The sequence below is a fragment of the Rhincodon typus genome, chromosome 11, assembly GCF_021869965.1.
Source record: "Rhincodon typus isolate 14 chromosome 11, sRhiTyp1.1, whole genome shotgun sequence".
NCBI lineage: Eukaryota > Metazoa > Chordata > Chondrichthyes > Orectolobiformes > Rhincodontidae > Rhincodon > Rhincodon typus.
In genome coordinates, this window is record NC_063342.1 from 14812277 (window position 1) to 14831619 (window position 19343).

The following is a 19343-nucleotide window of genomic DNA, read 5'->3' on the forward strand; positions in this document are numbered from 1 at the left end:
TTTGGCAGTGATGGGTGGAGTAGAATTGTTGCTGAAGATATTTTTTTCAAAACTAAATGATTTTATATTCAGTTTGGGCGCTTCAATTTTCATTAAATAAGAACTGAAATCCCAGCCCAATCTGATAGGATGCAAGCTTCATTTATTAGCATCCTACATGAAATGAGTTGCAACAATCTCTATAAACGTATTTAAACTGTGGCTGACAGGGTCACTATCTGGCCAACAAATATATCACAGTGGTGTGTGTCCAACAGAGGCTTAGGAAAAATAGGATCCAATTGTACACTGATTTGGGAACTTGATACTAGCTTGGGTTGGTTCTGTTCAATATGGAAATTTTACCACATTCTGCAACTTTGCTTCCAAAAATTCGCAAGTAAAAGGACTGACAGTGTCAGTGTGTTCATCTGACAAAGAGAAGTACTTAAATCAACATTCACCTCAGAAACTGTCCATCAATTTTGCTTACCATTTCCTCAGGTCGGGGTGGGTACAGTCTCTCCATAGCCAGGCTGATGACAGCCTCTTCATCGCCAGACAAGCACAACTAGCCCACAAATGGTCCCCCTTCTCCTACACGGAAATTAAAATTGATGGTCTTTTGCAAGGGTAAGCACACCCTGTTTTGATGTGATCATGGACAGTCAGATAGAATCAATAGGGCGTCCACTGGTGGGGAGTGGGGGAGGGCAAATTCCAAGAGCTGTCTCTTCTGCTAATTCAGTGGTAGTATTGAACTGTGTCCATCATGATCCTAAGGAAATTCCACCCTCACCCAAACTCTGTGGAGTGCAAATAAGTTGGTGTCATCCTGCAACCTGAAATGAGGAGGAATGACAGAAGCCTTTCACTGATGGTATGCCTGGGAAACAATAGGTACCACCCATTCTTGTCACTTAACGATGAGGCATCTTACATCAGCAGTGTCAGGATGCCAGGACTGTTTGTGCAAAGCAGATGATAAATCCTTTAGCCTCATCTGTAATCAACTGTGCAGACTTTGGCAATTCAAAGGATAGATAGGGAGATCTCATGGAGAAGGGCGAGGAACATGGACATGGGTGTGCATATCCACAGGAACAGGTATGGTTGGAGCAACTTACGAGGCTGCAATTTCACTTGCTTGCTACAGATGGCACCAGGACACAAGACCTACACTGAAGTACTGTAACTCATAAGAGACTGAATGGTAGCAGCAGCTCAGGCATAGAAACAGCTCAGGCATAAAAGTGATTTGTAGACTGAAACTTGTAAAATACAACAGCAATTCAAAGCACCTGACATTCCCAGGAATATTCCTGGCAACCCCACCCACTGTAATTGGTAACAAAAGAAACCCCTGAACTGTAGAGTGTCTTGCAGTTTATATAAAGAGTGCAACTTTTTAAATTCACAATAATGGCTTAACACATCCATCGACATTAAGAGTTACAATTATCTCCAATTTAAAGAAAGCAAAAAGAAAATATTCTATTGAATTGTCCTGCGACCCCAAAATGTAACCGCGAGAGATGGCTGTACACTTATTGACATCTTCCAACTTTCCTACTGTCTTCATACTCTTTGGTTGAGGGATGCTGGTGCAGAGGAATTTGGAGAATTCTTTTGTTTAGCTCTTGCTCCCCTAGTGGTATTATAAAACTCTGACCACATCACATTTGAAAATATATTCAATGTCAAGGCCCATTCATAATTTAAATGGATAGGAAACCTTACAATCATCCAAGCACTCAATCAACACAAAATTGCCTAGTTTCAAATAATTTCCAACTGGTACGTTTGAAGTTTACAGAGTGATTGGATAACTAATAGATGTTAGTCAGTGTACAGTACACTAGCTGCATATCAGGATTGGAGGGCAATTAAGTAGAATGCACATTCTGTGTGACATGGGTTGAAGGTTCACTTCCCAACCTGCCACAACATTAGTCACCATCATTTACTTTTTAAATAATCAAACTTGTTCCATGGGCACCAGGCTACACAGGTGCCATCAAATAGTGCAAACAGCCCGATAATCATTCCAAGCATGCTGTGCATGGCTTTATTTCCAGCGATGCCTAATTAATGACGAATCATCAGTGAGACCATTGCCATTGCGATGGCTGTAAGGAATAATCAGCAAGATGACTGAAACCAGGAGGGTAATGCCACACAGTGTAATCAAAGCATAGGAGATGATCCAGAGTGCAGGCTCGCTCCTTGGCCTTTTGCCGATACAGTTGCTCGAAACATCTGCTGCTGAGAATGGACCAGCGATTTCAGAGACTGCAGAACCATCAATGGCTGTTGATAGACACAAAACAAATTTAGTTTAGGTTCATGTCTTTCAACCAACTGAGTTTTTTTTTGCCAAGAGCAATGTCACCTAATTCACTTCCTCATGATCATGTTGGTGCTGCGCAACGTTAGCCCTGTTAACCAAGGCTAATAAGCCAATAATTTGCACAGATTCTCTTGATGCCTTCGCATGGTGGTAACATCTGCTGTACTCTTACAAAGCCTAACTATACTTTAGTAGAAATGGCATTTAAAATGGCACATTATAGGACCAAGAAATGAATGGCAGCAGCTTGTCTGAAGTCACTGGTTATCAGGAACATAATTCCTGCATTTACCCTGGCTGATCCTGTTAGAACTTTATAACTCTCTAGAAGATCCCTCTTTCTCCTTCTAAACTCCAATGAATATAGTCCTAATTGATTCAATGGGAATCAGTTTGATCATGGAAGAATAATAGTATCTCACACTGCTCAGAGTTTTGGATGACCTGAGAGTATCTCTTGTCTGACCCACACACAAAGTAGAACAGTAAAGGCCCACCCAATTAAAAAGATTCATTACCAAAGAGGGAGGGAAGCTTTGGTAGACAAGTTAGGGCTCCAGCTCTTTACAGTATACACTAATGATTTAGAAGAGGGAACTAAACGTAATATCTTCAAGTTTGCAGACGGCACAAAACTGGGTAGGAGGGTGAGCTGTGAGAAGGATGCAGAAGTGCTTCAGTGTGATTTGGACAAGTTGAGTGAGTGGGAAAATACATAGCAGATGAAAGATAATGTGGATAAAAGTGAAGTTATCCGCTTTGGTAGCAAAAACAAGGAAGCACATTATCATCTGAATGGCAATAGGCTGAGAAACGGGGAGGTGCAACAAGACCAGGGTACTCACTGGAAGTGAGCATGCAGGTGCAGTCGGTGGTGAAGAAGGCAAATGGTATGTTGGCCTTCAGACTGACAGGATTCAGTACAGGAGCAGCGAGGTCTTGCTGCAATTATACAGGGCCTTGGTAAGACCACAGCTGGAGTATTCTGTGCAGTTTTGGTCTCCTTATCGGAGGATGGATGTTCTGAACATGGAGGCAGTACAACAATGGTTTACCAGATTTATTCCAGCGATGGCAGGATTGATGTATGAAGACAGGCTGGATTGATTACATTCACCAGAGTTTACAAAGGGTAAATGCAGGAAGGATGTTCCCAATGACTAGAGAGCCCAGAACCAGGGGTCACGGTTTAAGGTTATGGATAGGCCATTCAGGACTGAGATGAGGAGAAATTTCTTCTGCCAGAGAGAAGTAAACCTGTGAAATTGTCTGCCACAGAAAGCAATTCAGGCCAAAACACAATGTTTTCAAGAAATTAGAAACAGTTCTCAGGGCTAAAGGGATCCAAGAGTTTGAGGAGAAAAGCAGGAACAGGATACTGAGTTGGAAGATGAGCCATGGTCATACTGAATGGTGCAGTAGGCCTCAAGGGCTGAATGGCCTACTCTTAGTCCTGTTTTTATGGTTCTAGTGAGTTAACACAAGAAGACTTGTCTTCCTTCTCTCAATACATGAGGGAAATGAGGTATGAGGTCCAGAATGCTCAACTGACTGTTTTGCAAGTGTGTTAACTACTCGCTGTTTGGTACTAAATGCATCACTTCTCCCACAGTTTATTCAATTTGGCTGCCATTGATTGATCAGTCATGGTCAATTCACAGGATATCGGAAAAATGGCAAGACCTAATCTCGATTAAAAAAGAACTTTTCCCATTGGAGAGAATGCAACAAATGTGCTTGGATCTCTAGAGTTATATTCTACAATTCGAAAAGAAGAACTTATGCTGATGAATGCAGTTTCTACTGTCACAAATTCATATTCCAAACCCAACTCAAGTACAGTGAACATTCTCTCCAACTTTTTCTTTGTTCAGACCACTGTTCTTAATTGTTGGATTTTGCAGTTTTTTTTGCATTTTAACACAACGGTTATTCACAAGCGAAGGTCAAGTTCAAGAGTACTTTTCTATGGAAGAGAACCCTAGATCTCACTTGGCTATCAACCTGATCTGTGCATACTAACTCTCAGATGGACAATCATGACAGATTCATAACCACAACACTTGTGTCGTGATAATGTTACTGAACTAGCAATCCAGAGGACTCGGCTAAAGATCCACTTCCATAGCTGGGGAATTTTAATTCAGTTCATTAAATAGATCCAGATTAAAAAGATAGTACACACAATGGTGACCAGGAAAAGGAATCTTGTAGCACAATGGCAATGTCCCTACCTCAGGTCCAGTATTATAGAATCATAGAATTTCTACAGCGTGGAAGCAGGCCATTCGGTCCATCAAGTCAACACCAACCTTCTGAAGAGCGTCCCACCCAGACCCACCCCCTACCCTATCCATATAATGCTGCATTTCCAATGGCCAATCTACCTAACTTGCATGTCCCTGGACACTATGGGGCAATTTCCCATGGCCAATCCATCTAAACTGCACATCTTTGGACTGTGGGAGGAAACCGGAACACTCGGAAACCTGACGCTGTGAGGCAGCAGTGCTAACTACTGAGACACCGTGCTGCTCAGAAAGTATGGATTCAAGTCCTACCTCAAGATGGCCAGAGAGGGACGTCATAATATGGCCATACTGGTGGACAGAAACCACAGATTTACTTAATCACTGCTCTTTAGGGAAACAAATCTGTTGTCTTTACCTGGTCTCTTCTAAAAGAGACTTGATAGCCACAGCAATGTGGCTGACTAACTCCCCCCTTCAATGGCCTAGCACATCAGGATGTTTGGTTCAGAGCTGCTTCAAGTTCTATGACACAACAACATTCTAATGGTAGGCCAAGAGAGCATGTGATCATAGGGCCTGCAGCTTCTGAGCCCACTGAATTGTTTTTAAATACCAAATTAAATAAGCTTGACAATTCTGCTTGTTGTGAAATTTCATTTTTTACGCTCACCACATTCAATTGTAATAAAATTGGTACTATGTTAAAATGTGCAAATATACTGAACAGCAACTGGCAAACAACTTTACAAAACACGCGCATATGCATTTCTGGCCTCATCCAAAAGTGTTTCCAGAAATCATTCAAACAGCAAAATCTGTCACTTCATATCCTCTAACTCCAAGGACGATAGTTGACAAATGGCAGTTCATTTATCATTTCTAGGATTTAACTTTTGCAGTTTGGAGTCAAGAGCCATCCTTCCACAGCGATAGACACAGAAAGAGAGAGAGAGACACACAAAAAAATAAATGAAGGAACTGCAGATACCGGAAATCGGAAACAAAAACAGAAATTGCTTGACAAACTCAGCAGGTATGGCAGCATCTGTGGAGAGAAAAATCAGAGTTAATGTTTCAGATCCAGAGTCACACACACACACAAACACACAGCAAGTGTGACATAGCAAGAGAGCCTGAGAGCAAAAAAACAGCGACAGCCACATACCATGCAATCTAAAAACGTTGATTACTAAATCAGACTAATTTAGAAAAGAAGAGAATAATTTTGCTGGTTAACTTGTGATTCCATTACAAATGAGGTGGTGGTGGGGGGGGGGGGGGGGGGGAGGGGGGGGGTTAAAATGCAATGACCAGAAAGAAAGCAAAAAAAGAAACTTCAATAACGATGAGGCAACACAAGGTGGCAGAGTATCTATAGTTACAGTGATTGAGAAGGGATAGGTAAAGACTATTGTTAAAAATATATACCAGCATAGAATTTGGAGGATCTGTAATGAGCTGTTAGGTTTTACCTTGGAGCGCTTGTTGCTGATACCAGGTATCAACCAAAAAAATACCTTTTTCTTTCTCAAAATAATGAAGAGTATAAGTTTTAAAATTGAAGTATAGAATTTGTAACAGATGAGCATTCTAAGGCTTGGTTCATCCGATCACAAAATAGAATCATTTTACCAAGGAAGGCATTATGATCAGGAGGCAATGGAAATATTACGGCAGGGATTAAAGATCGCAGGGCAGAAGCAGTTCAGAGAGGGTTTACTTGGCTCATTCCTGGGAATGAAGAGCTTATCTTATGAAAAGGCCCTAGTCTGTTTAACCTATATCCATCAGCGATTTAGGAGAATGAGTCCTGATTTTGTCAAAAAAATATGAAAGCTCTTGATTGGGTGGATGCTAGGAGATGTTTCCTCTTTGGGAGTCTAGAACACAGGGACACAGCTTAATAAGAAGTCTGGAGGAGAACTGTTTACTTTGAGGGTCATTAGCGGCATGTGCAATTCTCTTCTCTAGGAAGCAGTGGATGTTGCATTATTCAAATTTACTCAAGGCAGACTTAAGTGGATTTTTTTTTAAAAATCAACAAGGGAGTTGAAGGTTTTGATGGGCAGACAGGAGAATGGAGATTTGACCACAATCTTAGTGAATGATGGACCAGGCCCAAAGGGCAAAACAGCTAATCCCCTTCTTAAACCCACACTGCCATGAGAGATACTGTTAAAACCTGGTTAGGTGGGATTGATCTAGAAATAGGCACTAACTAAATGGGGCTAAAGGCCTTTTCCCCACCTCTAACTGAATTCTCTAATGTCATCAGTATACAGGTTGTTAAAGCCATTGCATCAGAATGGGACAGCATGGGAGGTCATTTGGCCAGTCAGATTCTTGTGCTGGTTCTTAAAAAAGGAAAGAATTTTCTGTGATTAATATCAGTCTCCAGCTTTTTCATTGGAGTTCCAAAATATTTCTTTTCAAATATTTCCACCTCCAAAACTGTGACTTCCACCATGTTGAAGGACAACAGCTGTGGATGCATGGGAACACAACATTCCCAGCCAAGCCACAGAACAACGTGGCTTGCAAAAATATATTGTTACTCTTTTGCCATCACTGGGTCAAAGCTTTGGACCTCCCTACTTAACACCACTGTGGGTGTAAGTACAGCACAGACTGTCACGACTCAAAGTGGTGACAAACCACCACCACTTGAGGACAATTAGGGATGGGCAACAAATGCTGTTCTCTACCGCATCCCAAAACCAGTCAAGCTCGTCCCCGCCTCCCTAACCTGTTCTTCCTCCCACCTATTCCCTCCTCCCACCTCAAGCCGCACCCCCATCTCCTACCGACTAACCTCATCCCGCCCCCTTGACCTGTCCGTCCTCCCTGGACTGACCTATCCCCTCCCTAACTCCCCACCTACACTCACCTTTACTGGCTCCATCCCTGCCTCTTCAACCTGTTTGTTTCCTCTCCACCTACTCTCTCCTCTATCCATCTTCCATCCGCCTCCCACTCTCTCCCTATTTATTTCAGAACCCCTTTCCTCTCCCCCTTTTCTGATGAAGGGTCTAGGCCCGAAACGTCAGCCTTTCTGCTCCTGTGGTGCTGCTTGGCCTGCTGTGTTCATCCAGCCCTGCACCTTGTTGTGTCGGATTCTCCAGCATCCGCAGTTCCTACTATCTCTGTTCTTGCCAGTGATGGCCGCAGACTGAAAAAAATTAACATTAAATTCACTTTTGAAAACGATTTCATCTACTTGCACCACCGTTACAAGCCGTGAACACCAGATCATATCTTTTTGCTTAACTTTTAAAATTTCCTTTACACCATTGCCAGGGGCAAGCAAATTTGAATAGGTAAGGCTTATGGGAATGGGGTTTTTGCTCTACAAGGCAGTCAAAGTATTTTTGTGATGGTGGGGTGAACAGGCAGGAACATGGAGCTGAGGCAACAATCAGATCACTATGATCTTAGCGAATGGCAGATTAGGCTTGATGGACCGAACGGCCTAACAGTTACTATTATGTAAGATCATAGTAAGAAATATAGTTCCTTGACCAATCAAAATTCAGGCCTACTGTCCACGTCAAGTTGCATTCAGAAGATGATAAAACTTGAACATGTCAGACAATAGAACAGCACAAAATGTAACAATTTGATTATTTTCCCTTCATTGAAAAGAAGTGATGCTGAAAGAAGGCACTGTACGTTAGAACTTGGGTTCACTAGACCTCAAAGTGAGTGACAGGACCTGCACTCTCTCTCCATTCCACTCCATACAAAAGCACTACGGGAGGGAAAGTGGGGAGAGAACAAAAAAAAAAATCATCTCCTTTAGGAAATAACCAGGCTTCAACAGGATGGATTCTTAACACTCAACCATTGAGAGAGAGAGAGAGACAGTGTGAGCGAGGGGACAAAAGAGAGTAAGTGCGCGTGAAAAAAGAAACAGAGAGCACAAGTGAAAGAAGAAAAAGAAACAGAGAAGAAAGAAAAAGAGGAGAAAGAAGAAAGAAACTGAGAAGAAAGAAGAAAGAAACCGAGAAGAAAGAAGAAAGAGAAGAAAGAAGAAAGAGAAGATTAGCAAATTTTTTTGCAATCTTCAAAACAAAAAGGAAAAAGAAAGCTTTTTAAGCAAAAAATTGTCACTCTTGGACAGAAAGGATTCAATCATTTTCCTATGATTATTCCTAGGATTATTCCACACCTCCATAATGTCCTCCAGCTTGACAGCATATTGTCATTCCTCCAAACATAGCCTCATGTGAATCCTTGGTCTCCATTGTTCCTCTGGTCAGCGGCCCCATCTTTAGCAGCCAAGACCTGAAACTCCCAGCCTGAACCTCCTCGCCTCTTGTTCCACCTTCAAGGTGCTCCTCAAACACCAACCTCCTGACAAACTTTTGGTCACCTGTCCTAACACTCCTCACTTTGTGTGTCAAATTTTGTTTAACATCATTCTTGAGAGGTCTCCTGTGATATGTGACAATGCTTCAGGCACTACATAAATGCATGGTGTTTTTCAGGCAGGCTCTTTACTGTTTGCAACCCTTGTACCTGGATACCAGCAAAATCTGCTCAGCAGGTCCTGCCAACTGGTGAGACCACACAATCTTTCTGCAAGTTGCTCCTCGAGCCCACCTCAAGGTTGAGAGGCCGGCACTGGGAGGTATGCAGCACACAATTCCATAACAGGAACAATCCTTGGCTCAGTGCAGCTTAAATGCTCTGCAGTATTGCTCAGGGCCACTAGATGACCTCAAGGTCCATAAAGGCAACTTTTAGAAGGGAACGTAAAAGCAACAATATTAATGCGGCCATCTTCCAAACCAACAGAATGAAAGATTGTTTGGCATGTTGACCAATTCCTACACATTTTCTGTCTCTCTGCTGAAGGTCAAAATACCACCCACATTCTTCAACAAGTGTGCAACTAATCCCATGGTACCGTGGTTAAGTTCTCTCGAAGTGCAGCAAAAGACTGATGGCTAGTTCAGAGGAAATTTGCAGCCTGTAAAACACTAAAGTTCAGACTTGAAGCCATCTGTTGTATCTAGTGACACCAATCTCTAGTGGCATGTGGTTGGGATAGATTGCTGTCATTAATCCTCCTTTCTGCTATTTTAAAATAACCAAACCAAACAAAATGAATGGAAGTCAAGATACACTTAAGAACTTGAATTAAAATATATTTTTGTGGGTCTAATGCAGCAACACCTACAGTATCCATCAGTTCCAGAAGGCCTAAAGAGTACCTCAATCCATGAGCCTGTCCAGTTAATGCTTTCATTTCTCCCATTGCTGTCAAGTCTTATTAAGATGCACTTGAACAACAAGACATAGTTTACTGCATGGTATCAACAGATACAAGTTACACCGAATGGATAGACATCTTTGCAAAGACTATCTGGGGCCAGAAATGAGACATTTGTTGCCATCGAGACCTCATGCTTGATAGCTTCAGCTCCACCCAAAAACTGAGAGACATCATCATCTTCAACATGAACTCCTTCAGAAACACTACCATATGCAACTCTGCCCCCATTAGTTTGCTAGTCTTGCCGAGAAGACCACATAAAAGCAATGGCAAATCCAGGGGCATTTCTCGGCTCAAACCTTGATTGTAATAGTGGCACCACTGAGCATTGTTATTGAATATGAATTGGTCAAATCTTCTGTCATTCATAAATCATCCAGAAACATCACTCAGCAGGATACTATCACAGTAAAAAAACATTTCTTATAAGGAATTTGCTCCCTTAGCAGAATGAGAGATGTAAAATGATCATAGTTTGCACAGACATCAGTTTTATGATTAGCAAGTTCAGTAATGGAATACAATATTAACAGCTCTCCCATTCCAACATTCTAGCTGTAGCCTTTACAGAAAGGGTCCAGTGTATAGTGTGAGTCAAAAGAACTTTGTGATAATCAAGTGAGTTTTGAAATTCTAAGCCAATTCTATAAGTAATAGCTTGCTTTATTTAAAAAGAACAAAGCCAACAAAGATCACATTCTTGCAGCGAGACTTGGGAGTCCAGGTCCTTTCAGCCTCAGAGCTCAGAGGTTGTTTAGCCCTGTGGCTACAGTAATGACACACAAGGCTTACTAACACACTGCACAATAAATGTTTATTACGCACAAGCAGCCCAAGACTGACCTGCACATGAGCTGATAGAAAATCCAACTCGTTTCTGTGCCCGGTCAAATATGACGTAGAAGCCTTCCATCACAGTGGCACCCAAAACCAATCCATTAGTCGAGGAGGAGATTCCAAATCTATAGCATTCCATCTGGACTCCAATATCAGCCATTGGTTGGATGTACAACTGTGCAGTAAAAAAAATACCAGCAAGCTCAACAAGACAGCGAATATATCCAAAACTGTATTTCTTAACATACATTTATAACAAAAAAGTTTTTATTTGTACATGAGATGTAGCTATTGTTGAATTAATCCAGTATTTATTGCCCTTCCCTAATTGCCGAGCGAGCAGTTAAGAAACAGATGTAGGTATATAGGGTGGCTTAGGAAGGCATTTAGCAGGCTTGCCTTCATTGCTCAAGCCGTTGGGTATAGGAGTTGGTGTGTCATGTTGAGGTTGTACAGGTCATTGGTGAGGCCACTTGTGGAGTGCTATATACAGCTCTGGTCACCCTGCTACAGGAAGGATATTATTAAACTGGAGAGGGTTCAGAAAAGGTTTACCAGGATGTTGTCACGACTGGAGGGTTTGAGTTATAAGGAGAGGCTGTATAGGCTGGAACTTTTTTTCACTGGAGCGTAGGAGGTTGAAGGTTGACCTTATAGAGACTTATAAATCATGAGAAGCATAGATAAGGTGAATAGGAAAGGTCATAGAGTCAGAGTCCTACAGCACGGAGACAGGCCCTTCGGCCCAAATGGGTCCGAACCAAAACGTCCATCCACGCTAACCCCATTTCCCTGCACTTGGTCCATATCCTTCTAAACATTTCCTATCCATGTATTCATCCAAATGCCTTTTAAATGTTGTTAATGTACACGCCTCAACTACTTCCACTGGCAGCTCATTCCATTTGTGTACCACCCTCTGTGTAAAAATGTAGCCCCTCAGGTTCCCATGTATTCTTTCCCCTCTTACCATAAACTGATGCCCTTTAGTCCTTCATTCCCCAGTCCTGGGAAAAAGACTGAATGCATTCACCCTATCCATACCTCTCATGATCTTAGACACTTTCATAAGATCCCCGTTCAGTCTCCTACACTCTAAAGAAAAAAGTCCTAGCTTGTCCAACCTCTCCCTATAACTCAGTCACTGGAGTCTTGGCAACATCCTTGTAAATTTCTTCTGCACTCTTTCGAGTTTCATAATATCCTTCCTATAGCAAGGTGACCAAAACTGAACACAATACTCCAAGTGCAGCCTCAATGTCCTGTACAACTGCAACATGACTTCCCAACTTCTATACTCAATGCCCTGCCTGATGAAGGCCAGCATGCCAAAAGCCTTCTTCACTGCCCTGTCTACCTGTGACTCAGAGAACCATGCACCTGAACTCCAAGGTTCCTCTCTTCCACTACACTCCTAAAGGCTCTACCATTCACCACAAAACTCCTATCTTGATTTGACTTTCCAAAATGTGACACCTCATGCTTATCTATATTAAACTCCACTTGCCATTTCTCGGCCCACTTCCCCAGCTGATCAAGATCCTGCTGCAATTTCTGATAACCTTCCTCACTGTCCGCGATACTGCCTATTTTAGTGTCATCTGCATCCTAGGTCTTTTACCTAGGGTGGGGGAGTTCAAAACTAGGGGGCATATTTTCCACACAGAGGGTGGTTCGTACGTGGAATGACCTTCCAGAGCAAGTGGAAGACGCAGGTACAGTTTCAACATTTAGAAGACATTTGGATAGGTATATGAATAGATAAGGTTTAGAGGAATATGGGCCAAACAGAGGAAAGTGGAACTAGTTTAGATTGGGATTATGGCTGGCATGAACTGGTTGGACTGAAGGGTCTGTTTTTGTGCTCTTCGTCTCTATGACCTATAGGCAGGGATTCACCAAAGATCTTCAGGCAGCACCTTCCAAACCCATGACCACCTCTATCTAGAAGGACAAGGGCAGCAGATACATGGGAACATCATCACCACTATTTCCCTCCAAGCCACTCAACATGCTGACTTGGAAATATATTGCTGTTCCTTTACAGTGACTGGGTTAGAATCAAGGAACTCCCTCTCTGATGGCATTATGGGCCTACCTACAGCACATAGATGCGTCGTTCAAGGAGGCAGCTCACCACCACCTTCTCAAGGGCAACTAGGGATAAGCAATAGATCCTTGCCAACCAGTAATGCCCATTTCCCACATGTAAATAAAAGAAAAAGATAAGGGAGAATAGAATTCTTTCTCTCAAGGATGTTAGTGACTATTGACAGTGATAACACTATCACCCTTAGATTGTATTTTGTTCTTCCAGATTTTTATTTAAGTTAAACTTCACCATCTGCCATGGTGGGATTGGAAAGCATGTGTCCAGAACAATTAGCTTGGGGTTCGGGAATACTAACCTAGTGACATTGCCACAGCTTCCCCATAAATTGGTACTCAGCATCTTTGTCATGACTAGACCATTATATATAATCAAAAAACTTCTAATTATTCAATGTATTCCTTTCTATCCTCAAGTGGGACTGACTCCATTTGTACTATTATACCCAGACATAATGCACAAAGACATTCGTGTATAACGCTCTGAATGCAACAGAAGGGGTGCATAGATTAAGTGACTAAGTTACAGGCCCAATCTGTTAGCGGTGAAGTTAACCCAACTCGGCTCTTACCTGTGGCATAATGGTGATTCGGAAAGACTGGGTTGAATTCTCTCCTCGGAGGTAGATGGAGATTTCTGGAAAGTAAGACCAAGGTATAGTCCCTGAGGTCCAACAAGCCAACTGGTTGCCTGACCAAAACCCATCGGCAAATTCTGCAACCTGCCAAGACACCAAAGGAAACAACAAAAGTTCAGGAAATATGGAGTTGCAAACAGAATTCTAAGCTACAATATTAGACATTGGCTAAAATGGTCAGACGTTCATTGAAACACAACTCTCCCAGCCTAAATAGGCGTTTTCATCCTTCATGCAACTGTACCCACATCTCTGCTGGCTCATGCTATCTAATCATGCAGCTCTGTCAGAAGTTTAAATTAACTGATCAATATCTGTGACAATGTAAGTAAAACATGAATTAGAAGGAGATCTCTCATTGGGTCTTTCTTAGTTTATAATATTCTATTATAGACAGTTCCTATTTCTGACGCAGATCAGTCTAAAAAATGTCGCCCACTTAACGTTGGAGGAGTTTTCTGGACCAGGAGCCTTTCTCGATGAAGCAGTGCAGTTCAGGGCTCCAGGAAGCATGCATTGCAGGGGATTGGCACAGAATGCACAATCCCTTTTCATTGTCACAACATGCTGTGTCCCATGGTTTAAAAAGGTCCTGAAGTCATTGGCAGTGAAGGGTTAAAGGTTGGTTGAAGGGGATGAGGATTGGGGCAGTTGAGGTGGTTCCAGTTCTTGAGGTGATAGAAGAGTCATGCGAGATTTAGGACAGTCAGGAGTCAAGGGGTGCAGGGTTGGAGTCAGGTATCTTCCGGGGAGGGTGACTGTTTTATATCTAGACAAGACATAGAGCAAACTATAATTCCTGTAAGCTTTTCTGCCTAATTATTAAGTTGGAATGCTTTGAAGTCTGCAACTCTACCTCAGAGCTGGGGAGTTTTCAGTGCTGCAGATGCCCATCAGACATTTAAACTTCCTAGGAAATTCCTATGAAGCCAGCTGTATTGGAATCTCCTGACAGGCACCTCCAACTACACTGTTAACACCGCCGCCTCTCTGTCCAGTTTTAGATAAATCAAGAGTTCAAATATTCTGTAACCCCACTATCTAAAGGCATAAAAGGAGATTATTACAAAAAGACCTCTCTCGTCTAGAATCATTATAACTCTCAAAAATGTACCATATGCTTCTCAATGAGAACTTGGGATTTGTATATACACATCCCTGAACACTTGGGGAAATTTAGCATGGCCACCTAATCCACCTAACCTGCACATCTTTGGACTGTGGGAGGAAACCGGAGCACCCCAAGGAAACCCACATAGACACGGGGAGAATGCGCAAACTCCACACAGTCACCTGCAGCTGGAATCGAACCCAGGTCTCTGGTGCTGTGAGGGAGCAGTGCTAACCACTGAACCACCTTGCCATCCCATATAGCATCCATAATATAAACATCACTCCAAGCTTCATTGTTATAACTGATAATAATGCAGAATGGACAAAGGTGATGATCCTGGAAGGGATTACCAAAAGCCTGCTTGCTGTAATGGGTTTAAAAAGAGGAAACAGGGCAGCAGCAACTAAGGGGCTGTGGGACTTGATGATGCAAGTTATGGCCACCAGGGATGAAGAAAACGAACATGAAGATGCACAAAAGATTAGTCACAAACACAGGGATTCGGAGTGATTCTTACAAAGGCTGTGACAATTGGAAGCACATTTCACATCATGCTTTGTTTTCTCACTCAACTTTCTTCCTTCATTAAGCAAATCAACAAGCCCTATTGTGCATTAATCATTGGCCGTCACTTGCAGGTCTTCTGGAGGAATGCTCCTAAACACGTTTAAGCTCACGCAGATATTACGGTGGGTGCAAAAAATGCTGCATTTTATGCTAATTGGAATCTACTCCTAGAAAGGTTGAAAGGTCACATTTGCATAATATGCAAACTACACACACTACAGTTGACCCAGGACTTAACAAAAGGAGCAATTTGCCACTAAGCCAGACATCGTGTAAGCAGGTAGCTTCCAGAAATATGTTCTGGGGGCAGTTTAATGTCAAAACTGGCGATTGGGCTTTACGCTGTCATTCTGTCGGATTAAAAAGAAAATTATACATTTTGAAAGCAAAACAAAATGCTTTCCCACTCCCAAATAGAATCAATTTTTACCTCAAAAACACTTCTAAGGCTGTAAGTGAGGAGAGACAGGCAGCAGTTCAAGCCAAGAAACCAATTTCTCTACCTGTGGCCTCGTAACCTGGGTGACAAAAATACTGGAGAAATCCCAGTTGCAAGATTTAGATTATAAATTAGTCCCGTGCTTAAGGCGCTTGTCTAGAACAAAAGCGAGTTGTAAGTGTTGAGCGACATTCAGCAATTTAAAGTGATTGCTGACCGACTTCAAATATATTAATACAAATGCCAGAATTCTGGTCATGGAGCATTTCACCACTGCTTGCTGCTGTGCATCAGCTGTTCTCGACATCTAGGAAGTGAACACTGACCAGAAATTGAACTCAGCTGATTAGCTTTGGGAAAAAGAACATCAGCGTAAAACTTCACTCGCTTTCCCCTCCCTCTCACACATGCTGCCTTAACTGCTGACAATTTCCACTATTTGCCATTCTCCACCAGTCCCGTGGTTGGCCATTAGGACAAGAAATTCCAAAGCAAGAGTGCATTATTACGATCTTCCGTGAAGCAGAAATGGTTAATCCAGCACAACCCAATGCACCCATTCCACCAATTCAAAAAAAGTCTTCTTTTTGATCTCCTGTTAGAGTTTGTGGCCAGGGCTTAATCGAAATCCCACGTGCAGCTCTCCTCCTTTTCCTCCAGAAATGGGAGTGAGATTTAATGTTCTCCTGGATCTCCCTATTACTAGGCAGCAACACTTGAGGGCTTCCAGGGTATTGCTGTTCCCACTGAAACCAAACAACGTAAAAGGTGCAGTGACTTTATTGTAGTAAAGTCCCTAGTTGCGTCTCAAAAGGATTATAGATGAAAAAGACACCAAGCTATATTAAGGGTATCTGACCAAAACCTTAGAGTTTGGTTTTAAGGTGCCTAGTCAAAAAGAGGGTGTCAGAGACATTCAGGAAGGAAGTTTCAGAGCTTAGGGCCTTCACAACAGAAGGCACAGTTGCCAATGGCCACTAAATGCCTGTTTTTCCAAGTTCTCTATCTCTAGCAGGAAGCAGGCCAGCTCGAGTGAATGATCAGCAGGTTATTATGTGCAACAGCTGAAGTTGCTCCTGTGGACTGGAATGAAATTGCATCAGGAAAAGAAAGGCAGAGCAAGACAACAGGATAGGTTTGAACAGGGTTGTGAATAAGGAGTATCCTTTATTCTTATAGAAATTCATATCTCCAGAGCCTGTGGCACTGTGCATTAGCTCGAGACACACAATTGGTTTTCACCATTGCTCAAGATAAAACCTAATATGCATAGCTTTATAAACAAAAGGAGAGACAGAGGCGTAGTGTTACTATCATTGAACTATAATCCAGAAACCCATGCTAACGTTCTGGAGAAGAATTCTGAGGAAGGATGACACTAGACCCAAACCATTAAGTCTGCTTTCTCTCCACAGATGCTGCCAGACCTGCAGAGTTTTTACACAAACTTTTGCTTTTGTTTCTGACTTCCAACATCCGCAGTTCTTCATTTTTTTTTGTTGAATGTTCTAGAGACATTGGTTAAAATCCCACAATGCAGACGGTGAAATGTGATTTCAATAAAAACATGAAATAAAAGAATTAGCCTAATTGTGATCATGTAAAAAAAATAGTTGATTGTTATACAAGCTCATCTGGTATACTAACGTCCTTTAGGGAAAGGAATCTGCCATCCTTAACTGGTCTGACCAGATCCATTGTAAAATTGACTCTTAAATGCCCTCTGGGCAGTCATGGATGGGCAATAAATGCTGGCTGAGCTAGCAATGCCCAATGTCCCATGAACAAATTTGTTAGTAGATGAGGTCACCTTACTGACTGATCTTGACAGTTTGAGTGAGCAGGCAACGGGATGAAAAACATTGCATAAGTGCCCAACAAACGAGAGACTGGAAGGATGCCACTACGCTGCATTTCAATGGTCCTTGATCTCAGAGTTAGTAGAAATAACAGGTGTCTTAATTTACCTTTTTTGTCTTAAGGAATCTAATGCAAACATTCTGGGGTGGAGAAATTAAATAATATTTCTGTCAAAAACAATTGATGAATGTTAGCGACTCAAAATTACTTAGTATAATGAGCAACAGCAGACGTAAATGCCAAGTTTTAGCACCTCTATCCCACACGACACAACCAGTGATGCAGCACTACACTTGTGGGATGCTGTGAACAATGGCCAATCACTCTAATTAACAGCGCTGGTGATGCAGGTAGGCCACAGCGATAGTGCACCCAAAAATGAGAAGCACAAACTAAACAATGGGCAAAACACAGTCAGCTCATTGCCCTACAGTAGAGTCGTAAAACAAAACCCACAAGAAAATAGACATTGCCTTTTAAGCAACACATGCGGGTAAATGGACCATCACACTTTCAAGTTTGGAGAAGTAATGAACTCCCTATTCCAAGAACAGGGTTAAGTAGGAACAGATGCTCTGACCTGCTGAGTACTTCCAGCATCTCTGGTTGTTATTTCAGACTTGCAGTGTTTTGCTTTTATCTCTGGCTTACAAATTAAAATCAGCATCCAAAGACTGCTTCAATGGGAGAGATAAGCAGCAATTCAAGTTCTTAGTTGGAAGACAGCAAGTCAGTGTCACTGTAGAGAGTGGGGGAGCAGTTGTTTTATCAAGGCCGAGATGGACAGATTTTAATTAGTACAGGAATCAAGGGTTCTCGGGAAAAGGGAGGAAGAGTGGAATTGGGAATTATCAGAGCATATTCAATGGGTTGAATGGCCCACCTCTGTTTCTACGTTTTGTATTTAGGAATTCTGGTATGGCAGCTAACTCTAAGCATTTACACTGTAGACTGAAAGTTCCACAAACATGCAGCCTGAAATTGGTTACAAATGGCAAGTTTAAAAGTAGGATATCACACAGGTTAATAGAGCTGTGATAATCATATGAGTACAGGAGTTTAAGGGCTAAGTCACCAGAGCAGCCACACTCTATGTTACTGAGGGTCAGCAATGGCTCTACTAATTTTCCTGTGACTCACGTCTGTCACTAGACATTGAGCAGTGTCAATTATATCTACTCGCTCCTGCTAGATAAAGACTGTTGGTCAAGTGTGTAACATCACTGCACTTACTGGTTCAAACAAAATGACACTTTTCTGGTAAATGGGATTAATCTTGGCCTGAATTCAAATTAAAGGCTTGACAAAAAGGAAAAGATTGTCTTTGTGCTTGTGTGAGGAATTAAAAGTTAAAGATAACATCAAACTTATAGAAATGGCATGTAATTGCACAAAGTTCAGAAGATTGGATAAAATATGAAAAACAAAAAACAAAAAGTGGCTAAAATATGAACAGTACCAAGTAAAGACTTCTTGGCAAAGCTTTTCATCTTGCACTCATCAAGACATTATGCAATAATAACAAAAAATCATGGTGAAAACCAACATTGATTCAGCATGAGAAGAGAGAAGAGCACTTGATTGGTTAACAAGCAGACTCTGGTTCAGGCAGAGCCATTGATAATCAATGTACTTATTAACACTGATTGACAATTAATGGCCAGGCTCAATTTTAAACCAGGCAGGATGACTGATTTCTCAGCGCAATGCCCTGACCAATGACCAGCGAAGGGCTATCACCTATTTTGTTGAATTGAAACAGACACAGAGTGTGTACATGAGATAACAAGGTGTGGAGCTGGATGAACACAGCAGGTCAAGCAGCATCAGAGGAGCAGAAAGGCTGATGTTTTGGGCCTAGACCCTTCTTCAGAAAATTTTCTGATTTTCTGAAGAAGGGTCTAGGCCCGAAACGTCAGC

The 19343-nt window shown here is 42.0% G+C and overlaps 1 protein-coding gene across 1 annotated transcript in view; it reads right to left on the minus strand.

Annotated features, from left to right (window-relative positions):
- Positions 1 to 1350: 1350 nt before the first annotated feature.
- Positions 1351 to 19343, minus strand: part of LOC109919762 (beta-secretase 2) — an 80069-nt gene continuing 62076 nt past the window's right edge. The window contains exons 4-6 of the mRNA XM_048603033.1: positions 13378 to 13527; positions 10703 to 10871; positions 1351 to 2289 (exon numbers count right to left, since the gene is read on the minus strand). Of these exons, the coding sequence (XP_048458990.1) occupies positions 2048 to 2289; positions 10703 to 10871; positions 13378 to 13527 (561 nt within the window). The 3' untranslated portion in view covers positions 1351 to 2047. The remainder of the gene's footprint in view (positions 2290 to 10702; positions 10872 to 13377; positions 13528 to 19343) is intronic.